Genomic DNA, 25,823 nt, shown 5'->3' with positions numbered 1-25,823 from the left:
CTCTCCATATCTCTCTCTGTGTCTTCCGGTCTTTTGTATCTCTCTTGTTGCTCTTCAGGACCCCAGCATCCTCCTCACGTCTGTTCTTGAAGAGAGTCACATGCCGGCTTCTTCTGGGTTTGTCAAGAGGTCTAATACTACTACTAGAAATTTTAAGAAAGATGCAATCACTTTTTGATAAGTGAGGAGACTAAAAATAGAGCTGAAATACAGAACTGTCTCATTAAAATGCCTCCTCTTTTGGCTTCAGTTGTCTATATTTACTTTCACCCTGAAATGAAAGTTCTGTCATCATTTATTCCCCCTCATGTCATTTCAAAGCTGTATGACTTTCTTTCTTTCTTCTTCCGAACAGAAAAGATTTTAAAGAATGTTGGTTACCACACAACATTGAACAACATGACTTCCATTGTGTGAACTCAAAACCACAGAGACGTTTCTCATAATATCTTCTTTTGTGTTCCACAGAAGAATGAAAGAAATGTATTTTTATTACTAAAGTATGAAGACAACAGTTCATTAAAGACATAAATGAAAGGATTTTTCTGAAGACTTTAGACTCACTAGTGTTTTGACGCCATACTGCCTCTCCACCTTCTCCTTGAGTTGTTTGAAACATGCCTCCAAACGAGCGTGAAACGGTCGCAGGGCTTCAGTCACCTTTTCACCATGAATACGAACTCCTTCAACCAGGTACGGGATCTACACACACACAGATGGGAGATTCTTAAAGATTTCAAAGCAATTACAACCCAAAACATACCTTTAAAGTCAATGTTAGATACTGTTCCCACCACATTATCCATAATCGGACATATTCCCAACACCAGGAATGACTGGATTGTGAAAGATGACCATTACATAGTGAAAGAGAGACAGAAAGATGTGTAACATCACTGAGCCATTTCTACCCACAATGCATTTCTACTCTCAGAATGAGACATGAAGCTGTTCAGGGGTTATTAAGTGAAGTCTGTGCGATCGCCCCGCAGGGTTTCACTCCAGCCTGAAGAATCTCTTTCACTCTCTTCTACATTCAACTTCTGTAAAACAACTACAAGTCACACTGAAGGCTTCACACAACCTTCGCATAAAATAGCCCAGTTTCTCTTTTCTCGCGATTCAGAGTCAATCACTAAACGTAAGAAAAGCACAAATGAGAATGGTTTTGTAATTCAGACGCACAAACACGACTGCTCTGTTCATTGTGAAGAGAGGCATTGTTGTCTTCAGACGTGCTGGTGTGAATGTGAGTAAATCTGGAAGCTGAAATAACGTCCAACGAAGATCGGGTTTACCTGATGCAATGCACTGCAATGTGTCTCAAAATGTCACATCAATGAAACGGCCGTCAACAACGAAAGCGGAGCGTTTCTTTTCAAAGTATATCCAGAGATTACGATGTTAGATTTTTGATCTTTTATAGAACAGAAACAGAGATCTTCAATAATATTGACTTTTGATTGCAGACTTAACAAATCTGAGCTCAGTTTGTGGCAGAAACTCGAACGTAGAAAATAGTTTCTAAGGAGAAATATCTGAGACGCAGATGGCACTTTTCCATTTGTTGAAATAACTAATTGAGATTTAAAGACATCTGCAATAACCTAGTCACACATTTGCTATATTGGGAATATAATCATTATATCCCCAATACAGTATGACCTCTTGTATCTTTTCTGTACATTATTGCTTAATCATATGAACGGATATTGGAGTAGAAATGGACCAGCTGAATTCAGACACAATGTGAGTTCAGCATCCTGCAGAGAGTCCAGACACTAAAAGAGAGACAGAGAGGATTCCCACTTTAATAAGCGTGGTTATCACCATGGGGATTTTCTGAAGGAGACAGAGATCGAGACAGAGAAAGATGGCACAGCCGTCTCCAGGGAAACCCAGGCCTTTTAAAAAGCCTTTTAAGTGACAGAATTCTGGGTGGGCGGCACAGCGACAAAGATAAGAAGTTATCGCCAAATCGCACCATCAGAACTGCAGATATTTCTCATTACATTGACTTATCATTTAAAAATAAAACACAATGATAAATCATCACCTTGCAGCGTGAGCTTTCATGACAAAATACTGTAGTATAACTTTTGTTAAACTCCTAGATACAAGTGTTTTTGAACCTTAATGTAGTAATTACTAGTAAAGTATAGTACTGTAGAATACTGTACTAAACTAAACTCTTCCATACAAAATACCCTACGATACGATACGATGCTGTAGAATACAATACTGTGCGATGCTACGCTAAAATTAGTTTAAAGGGGTATTTTTCACCCAAAAATAAAGAATTTTACTCATCCACATGACGTTAAACATGTTTAGAGAACTTCCTGCATCTTCGGAGCACAAATAAAGATATTTAGGTGACATTTTTTCATAGACATCATGCTGTCAGTTTTTGCCAAGGTCCAGAAAGTACTAAAGACATCGCGCTAACACTTCAATATAGGAGGCAATTCTCACTATTAACTTGTTGTTATTAGCATGCCTATTATTGGCATATTGACTGTTTATTAGTACTAATAAAGCACATATTCTTCATGACCAGACTCGACATCCCTCATCCTACACAAAACCTAAATCTAACTACAACCTTAATAACTATTAATAAGCAACAAATGAAGTTGAGTTTATTGGAGATAAAGTCGTACTTAATGGTTTGTTAATAGCGAGAATTGCCCGCTATACTGAAGTGTGACCGACATGGTTAAATTGGTCCATCCGCCCATAGTGGCTCAGTTGAATTTTTTTGAAGCGACGCGAATGCTTTATGTGCGAAAGACCAACTTTAATCGATATATTCTCCTTTGTCTTGTCAGTGTACGGCGGGCGTTTGCGAGAGCACTTCATTTTCTTCTTGGACGAGAGCACTTTTTTCAACGCATGCGTATTAGGTTTGTGCGCCGAACGCCGCATGGGGCTTGACCCTTTTGGACGCCGGCGCTCTCACTTACAACGTGGAAAAGCTCTCGTCCAAGAAGAAGTAGTGCTTTCGTGAACGCGCGCCATATACTGACAAGACAGAGGATAATATATCAATCTAAAGTCTGTATTTTGTTTTGTTCTTCGCACATTCTCGTCACTTCAAAACAATTCAACTGAGCCACTATGCACGGGTGGACCAATTTAACCATGTCTTTAGTACTTTTCTGGACAACTGACACCATGATGTCTATGAGGAGGCCTGGAAATCTCTCAGATGTGCTCGAAATATCTTCATTTGTGCTCCGAAGACGCAGGAAGTTGTCTTTAACTCTAATCAACTACGGGATATGAAAATTGACTATATACAGTTTACTATAGTAAATACTAAATGTCAAGTTCTCAGGGGGTTTTGCTTTACTTCTGCCCAAACTTGAAAGAGGCCTTAGCCATAAACAGGGTTAGATGGAATCAACTCAACCAATTTCTTCTTTTTGTGATTTATTTAGACAAATTTATCAGAAGGTTTCCATTTAGTTAGCCATTTAGTTAGGTTGAAAACCTTTACAAGAAAAGAGAAACAAAATACAAAATACAACAATTACTTTAAACTTCCTAGTAACAAATATACAAACAAATATAAAGTTCTCCTTAACCTTACATTAACTTCAACAAACAACATTCACAGTGTTAGATGAACCAACATGAGTGCAAGGCATTTAGAAATTAACTACATTAACTCTAGCAATTTCACCATCAACATTTGCATTTAACATTAAACAGTTGACAAATATCAGCATCAAATCATTATCTTACCAGTAGCATCCCTGGAAATGCCCAGCAAGTAAAGTCCTTCCCCAATTCATCAACTTTCAACAGCAACTTACAAAAAGTGCTTCACAGCCTCTCACTACATGTGCTTCAAACAAAACTCTTCACTTCCTGATTTCTGGTCTGAAGACTGGAAAGTCTCAACTCCCTTTTTCAAAATAAGAGTCTCTTTTTTAAAACAAAAGTCTCTGTCCATTTGCAATCTGACAGCACACCTCCCACTTGAGCTCCTGGTTCCAGAACCCGAGGAGGTCATGTCAAGCTTCTTTGGAGTGTACCGGATCTTCTCTTCATTGCTCCTCCACTGGAATCAACACAACAAGACGCCTAACGTCTCTGTGTAAGATCGTTGCAGGGATTTTGTTGGAAAGCTTCTTCTTTGCTGGCGTACTCCTGCTGTGTTCTTCATGGGATGGCTTCTTGATCATGACCGGATAGCTGGGAAACGTCCTGATTCTGACGTCTCTCACAACTCCTTTCTCGTCAGGACACACACTGATCACTCTGCCTAATTTGAACTGACCTCTTAAGGCATTCTGATCCGCAAGCCAAACAACATCTCCTACTGCAACATTCCTCTCCTTTGTGTGCCATTTGCTTCTGACGAAGAGGTTCGGGCCTGCCAATTGACACCATTTCTTCCAGAATTTATTCACCTCTGACTGGATCACTCTCAGCCTTTTGTAGGGGTAACCCTCGAACTGGAAGTCTCCTGGGTCTCCTCTCAAGCTTGCTCGCCCCAGCAGGAGAGAGTTTGGAGTAATATACTCCACACAATCCTCTTGGACTTGTGCTCTCGCATCTATAGGCCTCTCGTTGGCCAGGTTGGCTGCCATATATACAAAGGTCTGGAATTCTCCCCATGTGAAGACTCCATTGCCACCTACATTCTGGAGGGCTCTCTTTACGGTTCGCACTCCTGCCTCCGCCGCTCCATTTCTATGAGGCGAGTCAGCTGGATGGATCTTCCAGGACCACTTTGTGCCATGCTTGGCCACCTTTTTTTCCACTCCTGATCTTTCCAGGTGCTCCAGGAACTGATACAGGTCTTCGAGGGCAGGTTTGGCCCCGACAAAGTTAGTGCCTGGGTCAGACCATACCTTGCTGGGGTGTCCCCTCAACGACGTAAATCTCTGATAGGCCAGCAGAAATCCTTCTGCGGACATGTCACTGACAATATCAGCATGAATGGCTCTGGATGCCATGCAACTGAACACAATACCCCACACTTTCAGCCTTGCTCTCTTCTTCACCTCATCTTTCACTTCATATGGGCCAAATAGGTCCACGGCAGTGAACTGATATGGAGCTGCTGGCGTGGTCCGCTCAGGCGGCAGGTCGCTCATTATTTGCTGGCATCTCTCACCTCTCGCTTTCCTGCAGATGACACAACTGTCCACTACTTTTTTGGCTATCCTTCTTCCCTTAACCACCCAGGCTTTTCTCCTCATCCTCAACAGCGTCCCTGCTATACCCTCATGATTGACATTGTGTGCCTCTTGCGCAAGCAGTGTAGAAATCCACGTATCATGAGGGAGAATGGGCACAAACGATTTGTCTTCCCTGAAGGTCTGGATTCTGCCGCCGCAGAGAAGGAGTCCATCTTTGTCCTTAATCACCACTAGTCGGTTGAGCGTAGTATCAGGGAATGTTGTGCCTTCTTGAGCTGCCAAGGAGAGAGTTCTGAAGGCATAGTCGCAGTTTTCAACATTGAGAACGAGAACTTCTTCTTTTGAGGGTGATGCCTCCCACTTTGATTTCTTTTGGGCCTGATATTTCAGGCCTAGCCAGCTGTCAGCAGCCTGTCGTACCCAAGCAACGACATTCACCAACCTGGACAAGCAGCTAAACTTCTTCACCTCCAAAAGATTTTTGACAGCTGAACTGGAAAGTGTTTTCCTCATCGCGGCTTCATCCTGCTTCACTCCTGGATCAATGTCTGATGCATCAGGGCAGACAGTCAGGTGAGTTGTTTCCGCAATATTCCTTTCATTAGAGACTTCAGCTTTGGTGTGCTCCTGGGAGGAAACCCCGCGGCGTCTCTTCACTTGACCTCTTGTCACCACTGCTGAAAAGGCCTTCCTCTGTAGCTTACTAATGCTGTCTCTGGCGTCAGTTACCACTTCCCCAGCTGACTTTATTGGCCAGTCTTCTAATGGCCTCCTCAAAAACTCCGGTCCACTTTGCCAAGTCTCTTTCAGATCCTTTAGAGCAGCTCCCCTAGTAATGATGTCTGCTATATTGAGGTTCCCTGGGATCCACCACCAGTCTTCAACCGACACAGACTTCTGGATTTCTCCTATCCTGTTGGCAAAAAATGTTTGGTAGCCATAGCTGTCTCGCTGAATGGCTCCCAATACTGTCTGGCTGTCAACTAGGTGAAACCAGCGCTCCATCTCCATTCGGCCATGCCTCTCCACGTATTTTCTCAATCTGGCTGCAAACACAGCGCCACAGACTTCAGCCTTCACGGCATCGCCCTTCTGATCCATTGGTGTCAGCTTGGCCTTGGATTCTAGCAACCTGATGTCTATACCTGCATCCGTCTCCCATCTAAGGTATAGAACCGCTCCGTAGGACTTATCACTGCCATCTGAGAAGGTAATGGCCCAGGGTTTTCCTTTCCAACCTAGTGGAGTAAGGCTTCTATGAAACTTTACTTGTCCCAGCTGTGCATACTCCTCAAACAGCTTGGTGGCCTCCTCCCTGAGGCCCTCAGAAAGTGGCTTGTCCCAGGTGTTTTGGGCCAGATTCCCACTCCCTGTTTCCTGGAATGCTTTCCTAACGAGGATGGCACCTTTCTGCTTTAGAGGTGTGACCAGTCCGATTGGGTCATAGAGCCCTGCAACCTGACTCAGCAGTAATCTTCTAGTGAGAGGATTAGGTGTTTTTGATCTCACCTCCTCCATCAGCAGGTCTTGGCCCGTCCTCATCTTCCCTCTTCTTCTGGAGAAGTTGACTGATGACATTATGTAGAGTTTGTCTTCCTCTGCTAGATACCCAATGCCTAATGCCTTGTTGTCCTCATCCTTCATCTGATTTGGCAAAACAAGCATTGTGTTCGTCTCAGAGGGCGTCCTCGCCGTGAGGTTTGTCTCTCCACTTTTCTGCCTGCTACTCTGTGCAGACTGGACCCATGGCTTCAGGGAAAATCCACCTGCTTGCAGAATCTCTTCAATCTCCTTCGTCATTTTGCTAAGTCTGTTTGCATCATTGTGGGATGTGAGGACATCATCCATGTAGCTGTCTTCCTCCAGCACTCTTCGCGCCTCCTCCAGGTGAGAGAACTTGGTGAGCCTTGCAGTTTCTCGCATAGCCAGCTGTGCTATGCATCCAGCAGGTCTGTCCCCTATATTCACCCTTGTGATGACGTACTCCCCTATCTCTTCATCCTGCCGGTCCCTCCAAAGGAATCTGTGCAGATGCATTTCACGTTCCTCCAGCCACACAGAGTTATACATCTTCCTGATGTCTCCTAAGGCTGCATGCACTCCTTTCCTAAACCTTAGTAAGACAGCTCTGATGGGGTTTAAGACATCTGGCCCTTTGAGCAGCAGGTCGTTCATGCTCACTCCCCTGAACTTTTGACTGCTGTTCCATACAAGGCGCACTGGAGTAGTGACTGAGTGGGGATTTGGCGCAACTAGATGACTCACGTACCAAACTGGCCCTTTCCAATCCTCAGTCATCTTCTTTGTGAGTCTCTTTGCAGCTCCGCGCTCAACCATCTCGTGAACTTGAGCAGTGTAAGCAGCGAGCCACTCTGGTTCCTTCCTGAGCCTTTTCTCAGTTCTTAAAAAGGTGGCCTCAACTCCACTTCGGTTATTGGGAAGGCAGGCAGGATCCATTATCCAAGGATACCTTGCATCCCAGTGTGGAGACTTGCTGTGTTCATCTTCAATGATGTACGTAAGGCCATCTTTTATTATTTCAAGTTCCCTTTCCTCTGCTAAGGTCATCTCCTTTCCTCCAGGCTGACAATTCCCACAGCGGCATCCACCACATTTCGGCTCGCAGGCTGCACCGATACTGTCCCATCTCCACCACTCAAGGAAGTCGCGGTGAGTTGCGGCTGTATGCCTAGTTTCAGCGATGGTGTCTTGAATATGGAGTGTCTTCATCATGAAGGGGATCTCAGCAGGAATCTCCTCATATTTGATGGCAGCTGTTCTCATAGAACGGGCAAAGTGCGTCTTCGACTCATGTGCGGCCACGTTTACTTGCTCAAACAGATCAGGGTGTGCTCCGCCCACCGTCTTTCCAAGAGGACTCTCCCACAAGACAAGATCTCCTACAACCTTCATCCTTTGCGGGGCAAGTCTCCCTTCTCTGTGACTTATGAGCAATTCAATCTTCTTCGGTCTCCTTAGCTCCTCAATTTCAACTTCAGGGAAGAATCTCCTCAGCTCTTCAGGCCTAATGACTTGGTGAACTTTGGCGATCTCCTTCAGCCCATAACAGAGCAGTTCATGGGCCCTCTCAGTTCCCTTGGAGGTTTTGATTCGAACTCTGAGGAGGTATCTCCTCGTGGCTACTTTGGTAACCATTCCACCAACTCCATGCACAACAAGTGTGATCTTCTCGCTCCTAAGATTCAACCTGTTGGCTGCTTTATGAGTGATATAATTGGTGTCTGAAGCCAGATCCACCAGGGCTCCGATTTTTTGACCTGCATTAGCGGTCACTTCCATCAACATCATAATGACGGGGAGTTCTCTCAATCCTCCTTCTTTGAGGAGGCTCACCTGGCAGTTGGCTGGACAGCTAACCTTTGACACTGTATTGGTGAAGGCCTTCCTGCATTTCTCAGCTAACTCTGGTGTAAGTTCACCCAGGAATTTCTTCTGTTCCTCAGTTAAGCCCTTTTTGTCTCTGTCATCTGTTTGAGGTCTCTCAAGTTCACGCCTCTTGTTGTTTCCTCGTGGACAGAGAAAGAAGTGGTGATCTGAGGGGCCTCTCGTCCTGCAGTCTGCATTTCTGCACAGATAAGTGTCTCTGCAGCCGTCATCATACTTGTGGCATCCCAAACACTCCCTACATGCACCGATCCTTTTCACAGCAGCTTCCTTTTCTGATAGCTTCAGACCCTTGAATTTCTTGCAGAAGAAAATCCTGTCCTTATGTTTCTCATCTCCACAGATAATGCACCCTTCCTCAGAATCCTCTTTCTTCGTGGCTTTAGTCGAGGCATATTTCTTGTTGAACTTCCTTTCTGCTTGGTCTGGTTTCTCTGGCTTGTCTGTGATTCGTAGTTGGTCTAGCCTCTCGAAGATCTCCTCTTGCTTCTTTAGAAAAGCTAGGAGCACATCAAAATGGTTGTCTGGAGTAACACCGTTGCTAGGATCCACCATGAACGTTAGCCAGTCCTTCTTCACAAACTCCGGAAGCTTGCTCTCTAAAGACCTCACCACCAGAGGGTTTTTGATGGCGCCGGTACTTCCTAGATCTGTGAGATCAGCAAGCGCTTTCTCTATTGTCTGGATAAGGTCTACTACTTTTCTTGGCTGATTTCCTTTAACAGGCGGAATCTTCTCCAGCTCTTCAGCAATCTCTAGAGCAATGGCAGATTTATTTCCATACCTGTTAGCTAGCACTCTGAAAACATCATCCGCTGTGGTATAGGTTGACAGGCGAAGATCTTTCACAATTCTTTCTTCCACACTATCAAGAAGCTGAATCTTTTTGACCTCTGGCGAACCAGTTGGCTCTCCCTGCTTTTGAAGGATCTCCCAGTCAGACTTCCAGCGGTGGAAGTCTCTTTTACAGCCGTTAAACGTGGGCAGTTTGGTCGGCTTAATTTTCACTACTGGTATTCTCAGTCCAGTTGGCTCCTGATTCACGCCTATACCTTGCTTCTCCACAGCAATCCTCCGTGCTCTGGCAAACTCAGCTTTCCTCATGTCAAGCTCATTGTAAGACACTCTCAGGTCCTTGCTTCGCATCCGAAAGTTCCTTGCCTCCGCTCCAGGAATCCATGACTCCCAGGCTGTGAATGCGATAGATGTTTCTTTGATCAACTTTTCCAGTACAGTAAGGTGGACTTCAAATCCTTCACAGTTACTGCTTTCCACAGGTATTCCATATGCATGCCTCCCGGCTTTTTCTGCTTCTTCAAAAGCAGCCTCCAGCGTGTCTGATCCATATCTGCTCCAGAGGTTGGTTTGAACAATCTGCTTTACGTCATTGAACTTTTGCTCACATTCACTGGCAGATTCCTTTAGGCTCGTATCCGGTTTTGTACTTAGCTCTGCACCTTCACCATCTTCACTGGCTGCAAGCTCTGCTTCTAAGCCAGTCCTGTAATCATCATTGGCCTCAAGGACTTTCCTTGAATCGGCAGAGAGCTTCACAAACTCTTGTCTGAGTTCTGTCTCAGTTAAATCACCTGCTCTCCGACAGAGATAGTTAGCTTGCTTAGTGAAGGAGATCTTTGCTGCTGTTCTGCCTTTCTTTAGCTGCTCCAGTGTCTTGCCGAGTGTTTCGACTGCCATCTTGATTACCATACAGTATTATCTCTCTTCAACTCTTGAATTATTGAATCAGATGAACTCTTCTGCATCCACACTCTGGACTCATTGAAGCCGTTAATCTTCTAGTCTCGACGCAGCTCCTTGGTTATCAGGCAGCACAGTGATGGGTGCCAGATGGCACAATGTCACTCAGCAAACAAAAAGGAAGGATCAATCCTCCAATCTTCAACTTTTTCCTTTTCTGTTTCCAACTGTGCCGTTGGTTTTCAACTGTCAAGTTCTCAGGGGGTTTTGCTTTACTTCTGCCCAAACTTGAAAGAGGCCTTAGCCATAAACAGGGTTAGATGGAATCAACTCAACCAATTTCTTCTTTTTGTGATTTATTTAGACAAATTTATCAGAAGGTTTCCATTTAGTTAGCCATTTAGTTAGGTTGAAAACCTTTACAAGAAAAGAGAAACAAAATACAAAATACAACAATTACTTTAAACTTCCTAGTAACAAATATACAAACAAATATAAAGTTCTCCTTAACCTTACATTAACTTCAACAAACAACATTCACAGTGTTAGATGAACCAACATGAGTGCAAGGCATTTAGAAATTAACTACATTAACTCTAGCAATTTCACCATCAACATTTGCATTTAACATTAAACAGTTGACAAATATCAGCATCAAATCATTATCTTACCAGTAGCATCCCTGGAAATGCCCAGCAAGTAAAGTCCTTCCCCAATTCATCAACTTTCAACAGCAACTTACAAAAAGTGCTTCACAGCCTCTCACTACATGTGCTTCAAACAAAACTCTTCACTTCCTGATTTCTGGTCTGAAGACTGGAAAGTCTCAACTCCCTTTTTCAAAATAAGAGTCTCTTTTTTAAAACAAAAGTCTCTGTCCATTTGCAATCTGACAGCACACTAAATGGACTTTACAGTATCACTATAGTACAAGTATCGCTGTGGTGTCACAGATGAGCAATGTTTCTGTATAACCTTTCATACTGTTTCCACTTTTGATTTGTCAATCTCACTGTGATCTGCGTCTTTAAAACTGATCTGAGGAAAGAAGGAAGACACTGACAGGATGACAGCTAGTTTAATTCTGACGCAAACATTTTGACCTTAAAACAGATCGAATAATAAAAGAACACCATCAAATAATCATATCTGGGTCATTTACAAGCCGGGGGTGTTCGTTGTTTACCTCAAAAACATGTAAATAATGACTTTTACTGTGTTGTTTGAGGGCATTTCTTTAATAAAACTCATTTCTAAGGAGTTGTGCATCAAGGCTTTGTGTCAACCCTGTTAGCAACTCTAAAAATAACATAATACAGCATAAATAAAAATGCGTGTCATAATGACATCACCAGCCTAACAGGAAGTGAAGAACAGTCATCTTACATATTACATGCCTAATCGAAAACCTAATCATGTCAACCCTGTTACCTTTCTAAGAAAAACAGAGCTTGCCTAATATATCACATAAAAAACGTGTATTTAACCTGTTAAATGTGTCTCGCAAAAACAAACATAACACAAATGAATGACTAAATAAACCCACTCAAAAATGCAGCTGCCGATGAGACAGGAGGACGGTCTCTTTATCCTCAACATAAACAGATTCATTGTGAGACAAGTTGCTGTAGCGTTACATCAATGCCACACATCTGTTCTGCCAAACCAAACAACTTCTTTCCCGAGAGTTCCTGCACAAACACTCTTCATTTAACACGTCTGTCCTTTCATCTCTCTGAAACAACATCTGCAAATGAGTCTCGGCTAAACAAACAAACCCGCTATATTTTCATTCACGTCCCAGAAGAAAAGAAGTCCTTCAATATGTGTTATACGGCGTAACAGTTTATGATCTGACGGTAAGCACATGTGACGTGTGTGGATAAAACAGACCGGCTGTCAGTGAGACTGATGATGATGATACATCACAACATGATCGAGTCGAAACAGGAGAACGACACGACGAGTCCTCGCACCTTTTGACCAACAAAGCTTCTTGATATTTCAAGGCATTCTATATTTCTTGATCGAAGTATATACTATAAAACATTTTTTAGAGAAACAAAAATATCTGCGTCTCTACAAAAGTAATGTTAGAGGTTATAGAAGCAAAAAATGTTTTTAACATAATTCATTGTCAGAAAATGTGGTTTGGATGTTAAAGGAGAGAGGTCATACAATGGCATGTGTTACGGTTTTATAGATAAACTGTCTGTCAGAAAGACAGAAGCTAAAATATAACTTTATCAGCATTAAGATCATTTCTAGCAGATCACTTACACAACACACTCTTAATAAAAGGAAGAACAAAGACTAAAGATCTGATGAGACGTACTTCGACACGCACCGATTCACCCAACATCACGACACTGAACCCTCAGGAGATTTCCTTTCAATTACATCTCACGCTGGCAAAATGACACCCCATAACAGACCAACAACTATTATAAACTCACAGTGTGAATGCTGCTTATGAATATTACGTTTAGAAAATCATAGACCTCATGAATTCGAAAGGTTGCTTGGATTCGACCCACATCTCATTTTAGTAAAACATGTAAATGGATCGAAAAATGACAAGATAGCCTGCGTGATAAGAAAATTGACCCATCTAGTTTGAGTTACGACGAGAGCGAATCGTTTCATCAGAATTCTGAATCAATTCACGGCCATGGAATGAACCGATTCAGGCCCATGAATCATTATCATGAACTCGAACACCATTTGTCTAATGAAGCCTAAAGTAGAGACACTTAAACATTTGAACGCTCCAACAGGCACCTGTTCAAAGACAAGCAAGAAATGCCAAATGTATCAATTAAACTTCCTTCAAGAAAATGATGGGACGATTAAAAAAGACGTTATATTGTCAACAGATATCATGAATGATTTTGGTATTTTTTTACCTGCCAAGCAATCAGATCCTTCAGTTTTTCAATCTTCTCCTGGTCATCTGGATGTTCCTGGATGTATTTGTCAGTGAAAAAAGCCTGCAGAAGACACGACTAAAGCTTTGAAAACATCTAAACCGTTAACAAACAAACTATTCTGCCAGTACTCTGCTCTCCACTTGTATTTGTTCACTGTGCTCTTTGTCACTTAAAAAGAGAGAAATCTCACACCTTCTCATAATTAGTGAATCCTCCCATGACCGCTGGGTCCACGATGCCGTTGAGAAGCATAGAGAGGGGGTTGATGGGAAGCGTGGGGTCACTGAGGTGACGCTGAACCATGTTGTTGATTTTCTCATTGGTCAGCTGCATGGTCTCCATGGCGTTTTCTACAGGACTGATCTCTTCCTACAGAAGAAAAACACGAAAACTGTACTGAACAACCCCACGCACCACGCTAACTTGAAATGTTATTACTTTCAGACATCCAACAGCAAGAGAGAGAGAGAGAGAGAGAGAGACGGAGAGAGAAAGACAGAGAGACAGAGAGAGAGAGAGACAGAGACAGAGACAGAGAGAGAAACAGAGAGAGAGAAAGAGAGAGAAACAGAGACGGAGAGAGAGAGAGACGGAGAGAGAGAGAGAGACGGAGAGAGAGAGAGACGGAGAGAGAGAGAGAGACAGAGAGAGAGAGAGACACAGAGAGAGAGAGAGAGAGAGAGAGACGGAGAGAGAGAGAGACAGAGAGACGGAGAGAGAGAGAGAGACAGAGAGAGAGAGAGACACAGAGAGAGAGAGAGAGAGAGAGAGAGAGAGAGAGAGAGACGGAGAGAGAGAGAGACAGAGAGACGGAGAGAGAGAGACGGAGAGAGAGAGAGACAGAGACAGAGAGAGAGAGAGACACAGAGAGAGAGAAAGAGAGACGGAGAGAGAGAGAGACAGAGAGAGAGACAGAGAGGGAGCGAGAGAGAGCTAGAGAGAGAGCGAGAGCAAGTGAGCTTCGAAGGCTCAAATGACCTCAGATCTGTTAGACTGAAGTGCTTATAGTGAGTTATATGGGGTAAGACAGGTCATGTCTACTGTACTGGAGTGCAGAGGGGGTGCGACAGGTCGTATCTCACTTTATGAAAGGTCACATAGGTTACCGTAAATGACGAAATCTGTCGTACTCACCGCTGAGACAGACAGGACTTCAAACCAGCGCAGGATGCCAGGCAGTTTATAGGCGGTTACATAAGTCGTCCTTTCAATCCACATGTTCTTTTGAAAAAAAATGAACACGAATTAAGCACAACATTAAACAAACAGTTAGCAAAAAAGCTTTTAGCAAAGTGACACATTTAAAAAAAAAGAATGACCTCAATTTATTCCTGCACATATACACGGTTTATACATTTTTTATTTTATGCCTCACTCTTCATTTTGGCGAGTTTAATGGATGTTTACCAAACACAGATGTGAATAAAAGAGACTTTATATCTTAATTCAATGCTTTAGTTTTCTTTAAAAGCTGTGATTTTCTAAAGACGTTCAAAAGAAATATTCGATACAGTTTTGAGGTTCTCTTTTAACATGCATTGACTGAAATAATGCAGCGAAATCATTAACCAAAAACAAAATGTATAGAAATGCAAACTTACAGAGAACTCATTGTCCGGATCTTTCTCTCCTTTTCTGACCGGCCGTGAATACTGAAATTTCTGGACCTCATTGACGGTGTAAAAGCTGAAAGGAAAAACAAGAATATCGATAATCTGTCCCTGAATCGGAGGGCCGGGTGAACATCCCGGGTGAACGCAGTAAACGAAGAAACGCTGTAGCTTCCTGAACCATTTTTTAAGATGATGTCATTTTAAAATACTTTTTCTGTCCTCGTTTAACATCAAGACACATTTATAGATTTCCTGCTTTCCTGTGGCTTAATAGCTAGATCATGGCGCTAGCAATGCCAAGGTCATGGGTTCGATCCCATGGATTGTACATACTTAGAAACAAATGTGTAGTATAATGCAATGTAAGGTGGTGTTAACATTAGCCCGTACTCGTATAAAAATGTCGTTTTAAAACAATGCTAGTTTATGCTGCATTTCCACATACGTTTTAGAAAAGATGTTTACACTACACTACTGAAGACGTGTTGACTGCCGACTGCCGGCCATAAAACATACACACACTTAACATATGTCCGGGCCCGGCCCTCTCTCGTCAACAGTCCTGCCGAACATCCTTTTAAGCTCCCAATCTCCTCCGTGATAAGATGCGGGACCGGTGCGCGCACAGCTGCTTCCACTTATCACTCACGCCACCAGCCCCGCGTCACGGCTCTCGTCCCGCCTTCCTCACCACATACCAACTGGTGTCGTCCCCCCATGTATGTACACAGACACAAACACACACTCATACGATTGGCCTATTAGTCGACTAAAGGCAAGACGTGACAATTCTGTATGGTACGTGGCTCCGCAGTAGGCTACGGCATACGGGTACGTGGCTCCGCAGTAGGCTACGGCGTACGGGTACGTGGCTCCGCAGTAGGCTACGGCGTACGGGTACGTGGCTCCGCAGTAGGCTAAGGCGTACGGGTACGTGGCTCCGCAGTAGGCTAAGGCGTACGGGTACGTGGCTCCGCAGTAGGGTACGGCGTACGGGTACGTGGCTCCGCAGTAGGGTACGGCGTACGGGTACGTGGCTCCGCAGTAGGCTAAGGCGTACGGGTACGTGGCTCCGCAGTAGGGTACGGCGTACGGGTACGTGGCTCCGCAGTAGGGTACGGCGTACGGGTACGTGGCTCCGCAGTAGGGTACGGCGTACGGGTACGTGGCTCCGCAGTAGGCTACGGCGTACGGGTACGTGGCTCCGCAGTAGGCTACGGCGTACGGGTACGTGGCTCCGCAGTAGGCTACGGCGTACGGGTACGTGGCTCCGCAGTAGGCTACGGCGTACGGGTACGTGGCTCCGCAGTAGGCTACGGCGTACGGGTACGTGGCTCCGCAGTAGGCTACGGCGTACGGGTACGTGGCTCCGCAGTAGGCTACGGCGTACGGGTACGTGGCTCCGCAGTAGGCTACGGCGTACGGGTACGTGGCTCCGCAGTAGGCTACGGCGTACGGGTACGTGGCTCCGCAGTAGGCTACGGCGTACGGGTACGTGGCTCCGCAGTAGGCTACGGCGTACGGGTACGTGGCTCCGCAGTAGGCTACGGCGTACGGGTACGTGGCTCCGCAGTAGGCTACGGCGTACGGGTACGTGGCTCCGCAGTAGGCTACGGCGTACGGGTACGTGGCTCCGCAGTAGGCTACGGCGTACGGGTACGTGGCTCCGCAGTAGGCTACGGCGTACGGGTACGTGGCTCCGCAGTAGGCTACGGCGTACGGGTACGTGGCTCCGCAGTAGGCTACGGCGTAGTTCCGACGCAGAAGTAATAATCTGCTCGAGTCAAGGACACCCTGATTTATTAGAGACTATGCAGGTAACACGCCGTACTGTGCAGAGGTTCAGTTAGACTTCGTAATTACACCCAAACATAAATAAAACATAACCCTGTCAGCGTTCCAGCATCCATTCTGACGCTGGCAAACCATCACGTCTGAGTGATGAGAAAAACAACAATCGGTTCTGCTAGCAAGAGAAACACAAAGACAGAGCCCATTTCACAAACACCTTGATGCCGATCGTCTGGCTGTGATTTTCATTATCAACGGCTGAAAAAGATTCCAGTTGTGACTAGACTCATCCTAAATTAAAACCGTCATGAAATCCTAAACTGGACTCGCTTTCAAACTGGACTTCAAATGACACAGCTGACCAATTAAAATATTTACAACTGTATTAGGTTCAGGGTGAGACAGATCCAGCCTGAGGTGTGAGAGGAGAAAGAGAGAGCGAGGACACTGATTCTCCTCCACAACACACTTAAATCACATGCTGTCATGTGACCTCTCTCTTTAAGGCTTGTTTATTCAGAGACAGGGGAATTGTGGGTAAATAGTGAGCTTTAATTACTTTTCATGCTCACCGCTGGCTCTGATTGGCTGCGGTAAGCTGCCTCAAACGCTTGATGGAGATTTGTGATAACAGCTCTGTTTGCCCCGCAGCGCTGAATTCAGCCTCAAAGAGAATTATGCTTCAGTTACAGGTGTGTGTGCGTGATGTATTAACAGAGGAGTGTAGTGAGGTCAAACACCGTGTGCACATTTCCATTTTAATCAGCTGCGTTCTGAAACACACAAACCCAGGAGAGCAGATCTGCCAGCTCTCACATACACACACACACACACCTGTAACTGAAGTCACACAAACACAGGCCAGGAGTTATAAAGCCTTGTTTACAAATCCCTTAAAGAAATGAACACGTACCGAGATCTCTGAGATGAGTGGACAGACGGACAATGTACAGAAAGACAGACAGACAGACAAAAGAACAGTTTTATAGGCAGACAGACAGATGTGTGGGTGGATAGACAGATATCCAGAGGGGCGTACAGACAGACGGAAGGAAGAAGAATGGACTGAAACAGATTGACAAATGGAAAGAAGACAGACAGACAAATAGACAGTTCAATGGATTGACAGAGAGACAGAACAAACAGACCAAAGGACGGAGAGAGATGGATTGACAGACGAACAGACGGATAAATGGAGAGTTCAATGGACAGACAGACAGACAGAAAAGACGAACGGACAGGCTCAAGAATGGACAGACAGACAAATGTCAAGTTTGATAGATAGATAGACAGACAGACAGAATGATGGGAAATAGAGACACATGGACAGGTAGACAGACAGACAAATAGACAGTTCAACAAACAGATCGAAGGACAGAGAGAGATGGATTGACAGACGAACAGACAGATAAATGGAGAGTTCGATGGACAGACAGACAAATGGATTGACGGACAGGCGGACAGATCAGACTGACATGCTGAAGAATGAACAGACAGAAAGATGGACAGGTGGAAAAGGTGGTTCGATAGACAGAAAGACAAATAGAAAGTTCAATGGACTGATAGAGAGACAGAACAAACAGACCAAAGGACGGAGGGAGATGGATTGACAGACGAACAGAAAAAGAGTTAAATGGACAGACAGACAGAACCGACAGACAGGCTGAAGAATGGACAGACAGAAGAATGAACAGAAAGTAGGATGGACAGACAGACAAATGTAAAGTTCGATCGATAGATAGATAGATGGATGGACAAGCAGAGGGATAGGAGATGGGAGACACATGGAAAGGTGGACAGAAGGATAAACAGACAGACACATAGACATATCGTCTCACCTGACAATCTGTTCTGACACGGGTTTGTTCTGGAACTTTGGTGGCAGCTCTAGAATGGGTTTCACAGTGAAACACTGAATGTCTGTTTCAAACAAACTAAGGAACAATAAACTGAGACCGTGACATCATACACCAGTGTTTAGTGTCTGATCCATGTTCATGTTGTCATGATGTGCCGTAAGGATACACTGTCCAGATGAGATTTTGATATCTTCACCAGGTGGGGTGGTGGTCTTCATCTTCTCCGCGTTGGGGAACTGAGTAAGCAGTCTGGCCTCGAAATCCTCCCGCCGTTCATACTCCTTTCCCCGATAGATGAACATCTTATTCTGAAAAACAGCAACAACAATGACATCTCAATGATCACACAACTGGATCAAGAGACGATCATATTTAAATGTTCTTTTTATTCCTGCTTCCTAAACATAAATAGCAAAATCATCATCAAAGCATCACATATTAAAAGAAAAACTCTGGATAAATGAACCTCGTCAAATTATTATTTTTTAACATATGCTTTTAAAATGATGTATTATTGTGCTTTTTGTGTTTAATTTACCTACGTTTTAGAGCCTTTAACTATGAAACAGTTTGCCGTTTGTCTATTTATAAGTGAAAATTTTTTTTCAATTACGCATGTGGCAGATGCTTTTATCCAAAGCGAAATACATAAGATTATACTATACATTTGTTACCGACTATTTGCGATCCTCACGGATCAAACCCATGACCTTCGTGTTGCTAGCACCATACTCTTAACCACTGAGCCACAGGTAAGCTGTGATTTTTTTATTTACATTTAGTCATTTAGCAGACGCTTTTATCCAAAGCGACTTACAGATGAGGAAACATTGGAAGCAATTATAACAACATAATACATAAGTGCATCAAACTAGTCCATTAAAGCCTAGCACAGTATACAAAGCTAACAAAATAATATATATTTGTTATATTGTTCTATAAACTACATTTTAAAACATGAATAAAATAAACGGTTTCAAATATTTAGCAATTTACAAGTAATTTATTTTCATTTTGATGTTTGAATTAATATTATTTTGTAAGCAGCACTCTTGATCCTCCATTAAAAAATACAACGAAATACAGAAATCAGACAAACAAAGCTCCTACGGCAGTTGACAATTGGCACATCAATATTGCTAGACATGTGCACATGGTAATATATAAAAAACAATAATACTTTTTAATACTATTGAGTTTTTACATCTCACACGTGTCAGATTTATAACATTTAACCACTGCCTGTGAATCATCACAATATCATCGTAATAACAGTCAGATAACTTTGGGTAAGAGTGAATTTCATCATTTTTTAAATGCCATTCTGTAATGATATTCAGTATTTCACAAATATCGAAAATTTTGTCGTAATATAGAGGCAATGTGGCAACGTTCAATTATTGCACATTTCTGTGAAGACACTGTCAATCATCTACATCCGCCTACAACACCGTCAACAACTGTGTGCTCGTAAACACACACACATACACACACACACACACACACACACACACACAGTATGATGGTGTGTTTTGAGCGATACTACTGTACTATTTCTCCAAACATGAAGATTTTATTTCTCGTGCCCAATTAGAGATCTGCAGACTGGAGGTGGAATATGCCCGGGGCTGTTTTCAGATCTGCTTTGAGTTATAACATGACAAATTGCATTGTGCCCTCGACGTGCATTTCTACACCGCCAGCGATTCAGAGCACGACAGAATAAACCGCTGGCTCTCAGACGACTCCTCACGCATACAAAAGTGCCACTTTGAGGAGGAAAACGAGATTGCAATTCCTTTCCAATTTCACAAAGCCAAAGCGTCTCTCCGCGGAGCAACATGTCAACACCGGCGGGAGGCGATCGGCCTTTAGATGTCTGACTTTCTTTGTCCAGGATGACAGGGTGGAAGGTGTTTGACTGTGAGCTTCGGGAAGAGCTTTAGAAGGAATACAAACGTGACTGAAGTGATGTTGTCCCACGAGCACAGGCTTAAAGATGAAGCGTGTAATCGCTGTGCCCCTAGTGGACGCGAACTGAACTGCAATCGTTTGTTTGAGCTCAAGAATATACACGACCAACAGATTAATGAGCAAAAGAAAAACACCAACAACAGTTGGAAAAACCCAAATGTGCATTTGACAAGATATTCTTTAACAGCGTTTTTTTTGTTGCCAAGTGGGAATTTACTGTATATAGTATTTTGTAGAATCTATGATATATAAAACAATAGTTAAGCAACCGTTATTATGGAAGAACAATGAAGAATAATTTAGCACCATTTATTAATGTCGGTTAATAATGATTTTTAACATTGCAAGTTAACATCAGTATAATATTTATAGTATTTTCATAAATGAGCCGTAATTTCACAGATTCATGAAATTCAAGTAATTCAAAGCATTTCGCATTTTATGTTCCCTGGATATCATGCGCATTGACAATCATAAACACAAATCTTAACACGGACATTACAACAGACGATTCTGAGACTCACCCTGAGGAATGAAGGAAATCCAATCCCATAATAACCCACAGCAAAGTAATCTGGTTTGGGTCTGATCACTTTCACAATATTCTCATAAAACTGAGCCTGCTTTCTCTGTAAGAAAAAGAGAAATTGTCACACGATCATACTTGACGTGAAAGATGTCCGAAGTAGTACGGGCCCCGGGTTAAAAAAGGCTCTAAACTAATCTAATGATTTCATCACCAGACCCGCTTTCCTTTTGATCTAATCAACAATCTCAAAATACAGAACTAAACATGTTACTAGATTTTCATAGTATAACATAGTTAAAATACCTAACACGTATACTGCATGGGAAATGTACCCAAGTATTATTAATGATCTAAAGTAATCCCATGTTTAATAGCTCACATTGTTCTCCGGTGAAAGATTAAAAAGTTGAGCTCAGTTTCTGCACGGTCACTATAAAAGTTGTTCACAAGCGTGTTCACAAATGTGCTGACGTCACTTGATTTAAAATAAAAGTGAAGCTTATCGGGAACACGGCCTTCCTTTCTGTCTGTCTGGATCAATTTGTCATTTTGTGTCAATTAAACAACACTGCAGTAATGAAGAAAGCGCAGGATCTCATTAAACGCCTATTCTAAATATTTCAACACAATTTAGGCAGTTTAGTAAACTTCAAAGGCCAGAATCACTCAGTAATTGTTGGTATAAGTCGGAGAGGTTGAAAGAGAAAGTTTGTAGTTACCAGCAAAGCGCTCAGCTGTTCAAAGTCAAACATCTCGTTCTCATACTGTTCAGCCAACTCCTTCCCCAGGATAATGGCTTCCTCCCACATCTACACAAACACACACATCAGACGTCAAACCTCGTGGGAAATTAACATGTCAAAACATGGTTATGTGATATAGAGAACATCTTATAAACAACTCGATTGGGTTTGCCTGTCAAAAAACACTTGTGTTTCAAATTCATTTGAAAGTAAATGCAAAACAACATTGAGTTTTTAAAATTGTTCACTGCATTTGTAAATGATTTTCTGTAAGATTGTTGTTTCACAATTCGATTTGTTATCGATCGTGTACGTTCTTTTTATGGGATTCAATTATGGGAGAAATGTAAAAAGTAAATAAATACGCCTCTATAAAATAAATCAAATGTATAAAATCAGTATTTATACTTCTCGCACATTTATTGATTTCCATATTTATGCGCCCATATGTTAAATATGGAAATCAATAAATACATGGTGACAAAAACACATGTAGAAATGAATAAAAGTCAACATAAAAAAATGAATGAATAAAAATAAATGTGGGGAAAAATACAACACTACATATACTCATTTAAATGTGATTTTTGGGTTTTGTAGATTTATGTTTGTATTTATTTGTTTATTAATATAGACAGATTTGGAAATCGATATATGGAATTCATTTATAAAAACTAATCCGTTATTGTGAATTCTAAGTAATATCAATCACAACTGCAGTAAAGTTGTTTTAATTAAGAAATAATAACGTAAAACACACAAAAAAAACCTCAACATATTCTAATATTATATTATAATATTACCCATAATTGTTATAATAAATAATAAGAAAAATGTTTGACAAATTTGATCTTTAAAAAAAAGATATCCTTCTTGCAAATAAACTTTATTCTAAAGATTAAAAATTGAGAAACGTTGTGAAATCGGTCCTGTTCAGAGCCATGAGTTTGTGTGTAATGCACCTTGACTTCAACCTTGAATCTTTGGAAGTAAATCTGATGCTTTATTCAGTGAACCAACATCCAGACACAAACTCATTTTCTCTGAGTTTCATGCCAAAAACGGCTATGACATCATCTCATATTAGATTTGTAACTTCAAATGCCGGTAAATAAAACCTCCAGCCGGCATTTAACTGCTGTTGCGCAGGATCTGATCTAAAACTAATTCAAAGTTTTGAGTTCACCCCTCCGGCACAGAAACAGACTGTGATTACATATCAATATCTGCGGTGTATTATTATTGAGAAGGCTGGCAGTAATGGTGTCTGCAGTCTGGAGGAGTGCGAGATTAAAGGAAAGCCTGAATTTACTTATTCACGACCAGAGGGACATTGTGAATAAAACAATAAACCACAAAGCAGGAATCAAATAATAAGATGCAGGACGTTCTAATAGAGCTGTGTGATTTAATATTCACAAAAGCACAAAGACTTCTCAAGTACAATAAAGGAAGTAACAGTGTGAATATCAAATGACATTAATGTGCTTTTATCTTCTCATTAAGTGTCTTAAAGAGTGATTCAACTATAATTCTTATTTCCACACTGTCGCACATCCACTATTTCATTTCAATTACAGTATTACAGTTTGATTCATTTCCATCAACCAGTTGTAATGGACCGATTCACATTTTGAAAGATTCGTTGGCATCACTCCTTAAACTCAAAATATTCTCTTAAGTCTCCGTTTGGCATGTATTCAATTATAACGGTGAAAATGAAATAAATATTAGTATATAATATTAGTATGAGTCATGAATAGAACGGCATGTCGGAAACGTCACTTAGCAAAAAATAGTAGGCGAGAAATACCCAGATGGTCTACTACTTCCGCCGAGATTCACAAGTGTGGATCAGATGGACACTATCTATCCCATGATGCCACGGGAGCTGAGCAACGCTCAAATTACAAAAGTAAATCCAATAAATATAGAGGAAAACTTTAAGGTGGACGTCCGTTTTTAATGTAAGTACCAATAGTAAATCAATCTTGTGATTTTTTATCAACGCTCACGTGTAGGTTGTTGTTAATAGGTCAAAGAGCATACGGGTCACATGACCATAAAACATGGTGGATGCAGTATGTCCGAAATGTATTCACACTACTCCCACTCATACTGTATAGAACGTACTGTTTAACGGCCGATAGGTAGGTTCGTACGTACTTTCACGGTATGCGATTTTGGACGCAGCCACACACAGACAGGAAATGCCAATGGTCATATCCTATCGCTGTTCTTCAAAACTTTTCAGGTATTTTCATGATAATAAAGTATATTCATGATGATGATGTTTGACGAGTGATGCTTTCTCAAACGCATGTTATAAACGACTCCATCTCGTAGTGATTCTAGATCGAGCTGTACTTCCTTTTGGTCAAAGGGCCGTAGTTCACGGAAGAGCTGTGCATAAAACTGAGAATCGATTTAGACGTATAATTAGTGTGCATCGCGATATATATCGCCCAGCCCTAGCACCAGAAGAAGGTATGTTATTGTTCTCTTTGACTCATTAGATGGAAACTAGGGCTTAATAGCAAATGTTTTACGTAGTAAATCTCTGTGCGTGAATTCAAGTTTAGTTCTTACTAAGCCCACTGAAAATGTTAACCAAAAATGATTTCATATGTTCATATCTATTACAAAAAATCTATGCCTATATTGACCACATTATGTTCCCTTTGTCCGTATAAGTTGGTTTACGTGGTAGAATTGAACCTCTAAAGTTTTCTGTCCTAATGCGCAGTTTCCGCGTTATTTCAAAACGGCTGCTTTACCTGATGGTTTTAACATTAATGAAGATTTTGAACATATATCATAAGTTATATTTGTTAAACAATGTGAATGACGATCTGGCGAGAGAGCGCTACACAGAATCCACTGCGCTTGTGGGGGGTTTTAGCGAACAATTTCTGTTTAAAATGGCGTCATAATTTAATGACATCATTCCAAAGGATGTGGAAAAGGGCCCTGCTGGCCTCGAGTTAACAAATGTAGAAAGTTCTAAATAAAATGCACGCGTGACAGTTTGCTGGTTCTGTGTATTAGCTCTGAAAGTGAAGGTATTAATGTATATTTAATTTAATCATGCAGTATTATTTTATTCAATTTCTTTATGAAAACTCTTTCTAACAATTTCGTATACCATTAAAATGACCATTTAAACACTCTAATACGCTATTCTGGGAATGGTTATGATGGAATAAACTAAGGTGAAAATGACTGTAACAAAAAACATAAGCCTTAAAAGTTAAGTATAATAAAAAATAACGCATCACACAGATTGAAAGTATGTTCTCTTTATATCCAACAAGTAGCCCTCCGGATGATTTTATCTCTCCAGGAAGCCCTCGCTTAGAAAAATATTGGAGACACCTGCCATAGAGGAACCGCTTTAGATTAACCAAAGAACCATTCAGTCAAATGTACTTTAAATCATTTCTGTCTTACCTCTTCATACAAGATTTCCATTACAAATATCCTTTTGTCAATCAGAGAGGTTCTTCACCTGTTCTCGACTGAATTGCAACAATTGGCATCGTAGTGCACCTTTATTTTTAAGATCGTATATCCTAGATCTCTCAAAAAAGTAGAATCTTTTCCTATGAAAGTGAACTGAAGTCTGACTGCATCTCTTCCTGCTCAAGATTTTGTGCCACTGAGCTCAATAACAGGGTCCGGCTCAGGGCGAGAGGAATTGGTAAGTGAGTCCCCGACTGCGAGACCTCAACGTTAAACACAGATCTCAGCCTGGACCCTTATAACTCCCAAATCCCCTCGGCCTGTCAGACTAATAGAGATGTAGCCATAACACCATCCAATACTTTCTTTCTCTCTCTCGATGGGTCACCTTTGTGTTACATCAACCGCTGCACAAAGACTGCCAACCGTTCAGTTACCTTGCCCTTGTCGAAGTAGTTGATGATCTCCTGGTAGAGTTGGTCTTTGAGTTGACCTTGAGTGGTTGCCTGGTAACAGTCTCTTTGCGTCAGGTGAGCGGCACACGCCTCTTCAGACCACTGAAAAAAACATCACAATTACAGTCTTCATACACAGTTTTACCTGCCAGTGACCTACTTTACAACCGAGTCTAAACTTTCAAATATACAGCATTACTCAACTAAA

At 42.1% G+C, this 25,823-nt stretch overlaps 1 protein-coding gene across 2 annotated transcripts in view; it reads right to left on the bottom strand.

Annotated features, from left to right (window-relative positions):
- The window catches only part of dock1 (dedicator of cytokinesis 1), a 183,127-nt gene that overhangs the window by 7,415 nt on the left and 149,889 nt on the right, over window positions 1–25,823 (bottom strand). For both annotated transcript variants that reach the window (XM_079475850.1, XM_079475851.1), the window contains exons 38-47: window positions 25,598–25,717; window positions 21,675–21,764; window positions 20,951–21,055; window positions 18,619–18,760; window positions 18,432–18,513; window positions 14,791–14,875; window positions 14,324–14,410; window positions 13,382–13,558; window positions 13,166–13,249; window positions 565–702 (exon numbers count right to left, since the gene is read on the bottom strand). In XM_079475850.1, the coding sequence (XP_079331976.1) occupies window positions 565–702; window positions 13,166–13,249; window positions 13,382–13,558; window positions 14,324–14,410; window positions 14,791–14,875; window positions 18,432–18,513; window positions 18,619–18,760; window positions 20,951–21,055; window positions 21,675–21,764; window positions 25,598–25,717 (1,110 nt within the window). The remainder of the gene's footprint in view (window positions 1–564; window positions 703–13,165; window positions 13,250–13,381; window positions 13,559–14,323; window positions 14,411–14,790; window positions 14,876–18,431; window positions 18,514–18,618; window positions 18,761–20,950; window positions 21,056–21,674; window positions 21,765–25,597; window positions 25,718–25,823) is intronic.

The sequence above is a fragment of the Barbatula barbatula genome (genome assembly GCF_947034865.1).
Source record: "Barbatula barbatula genome assembly, chromosome: 16".
Classification (NCBI taxonomy): Eukaryota; Metazoa; Chordata; class Actinopteri; order Cypriniformes; family Nemacheilidae; genus Barbatula; species Barbatula barbatula.
Note: the sequence above shows the minus strand (reverse complement) of the source record. Positions and strands in the feature narration are given on the sequence as shown.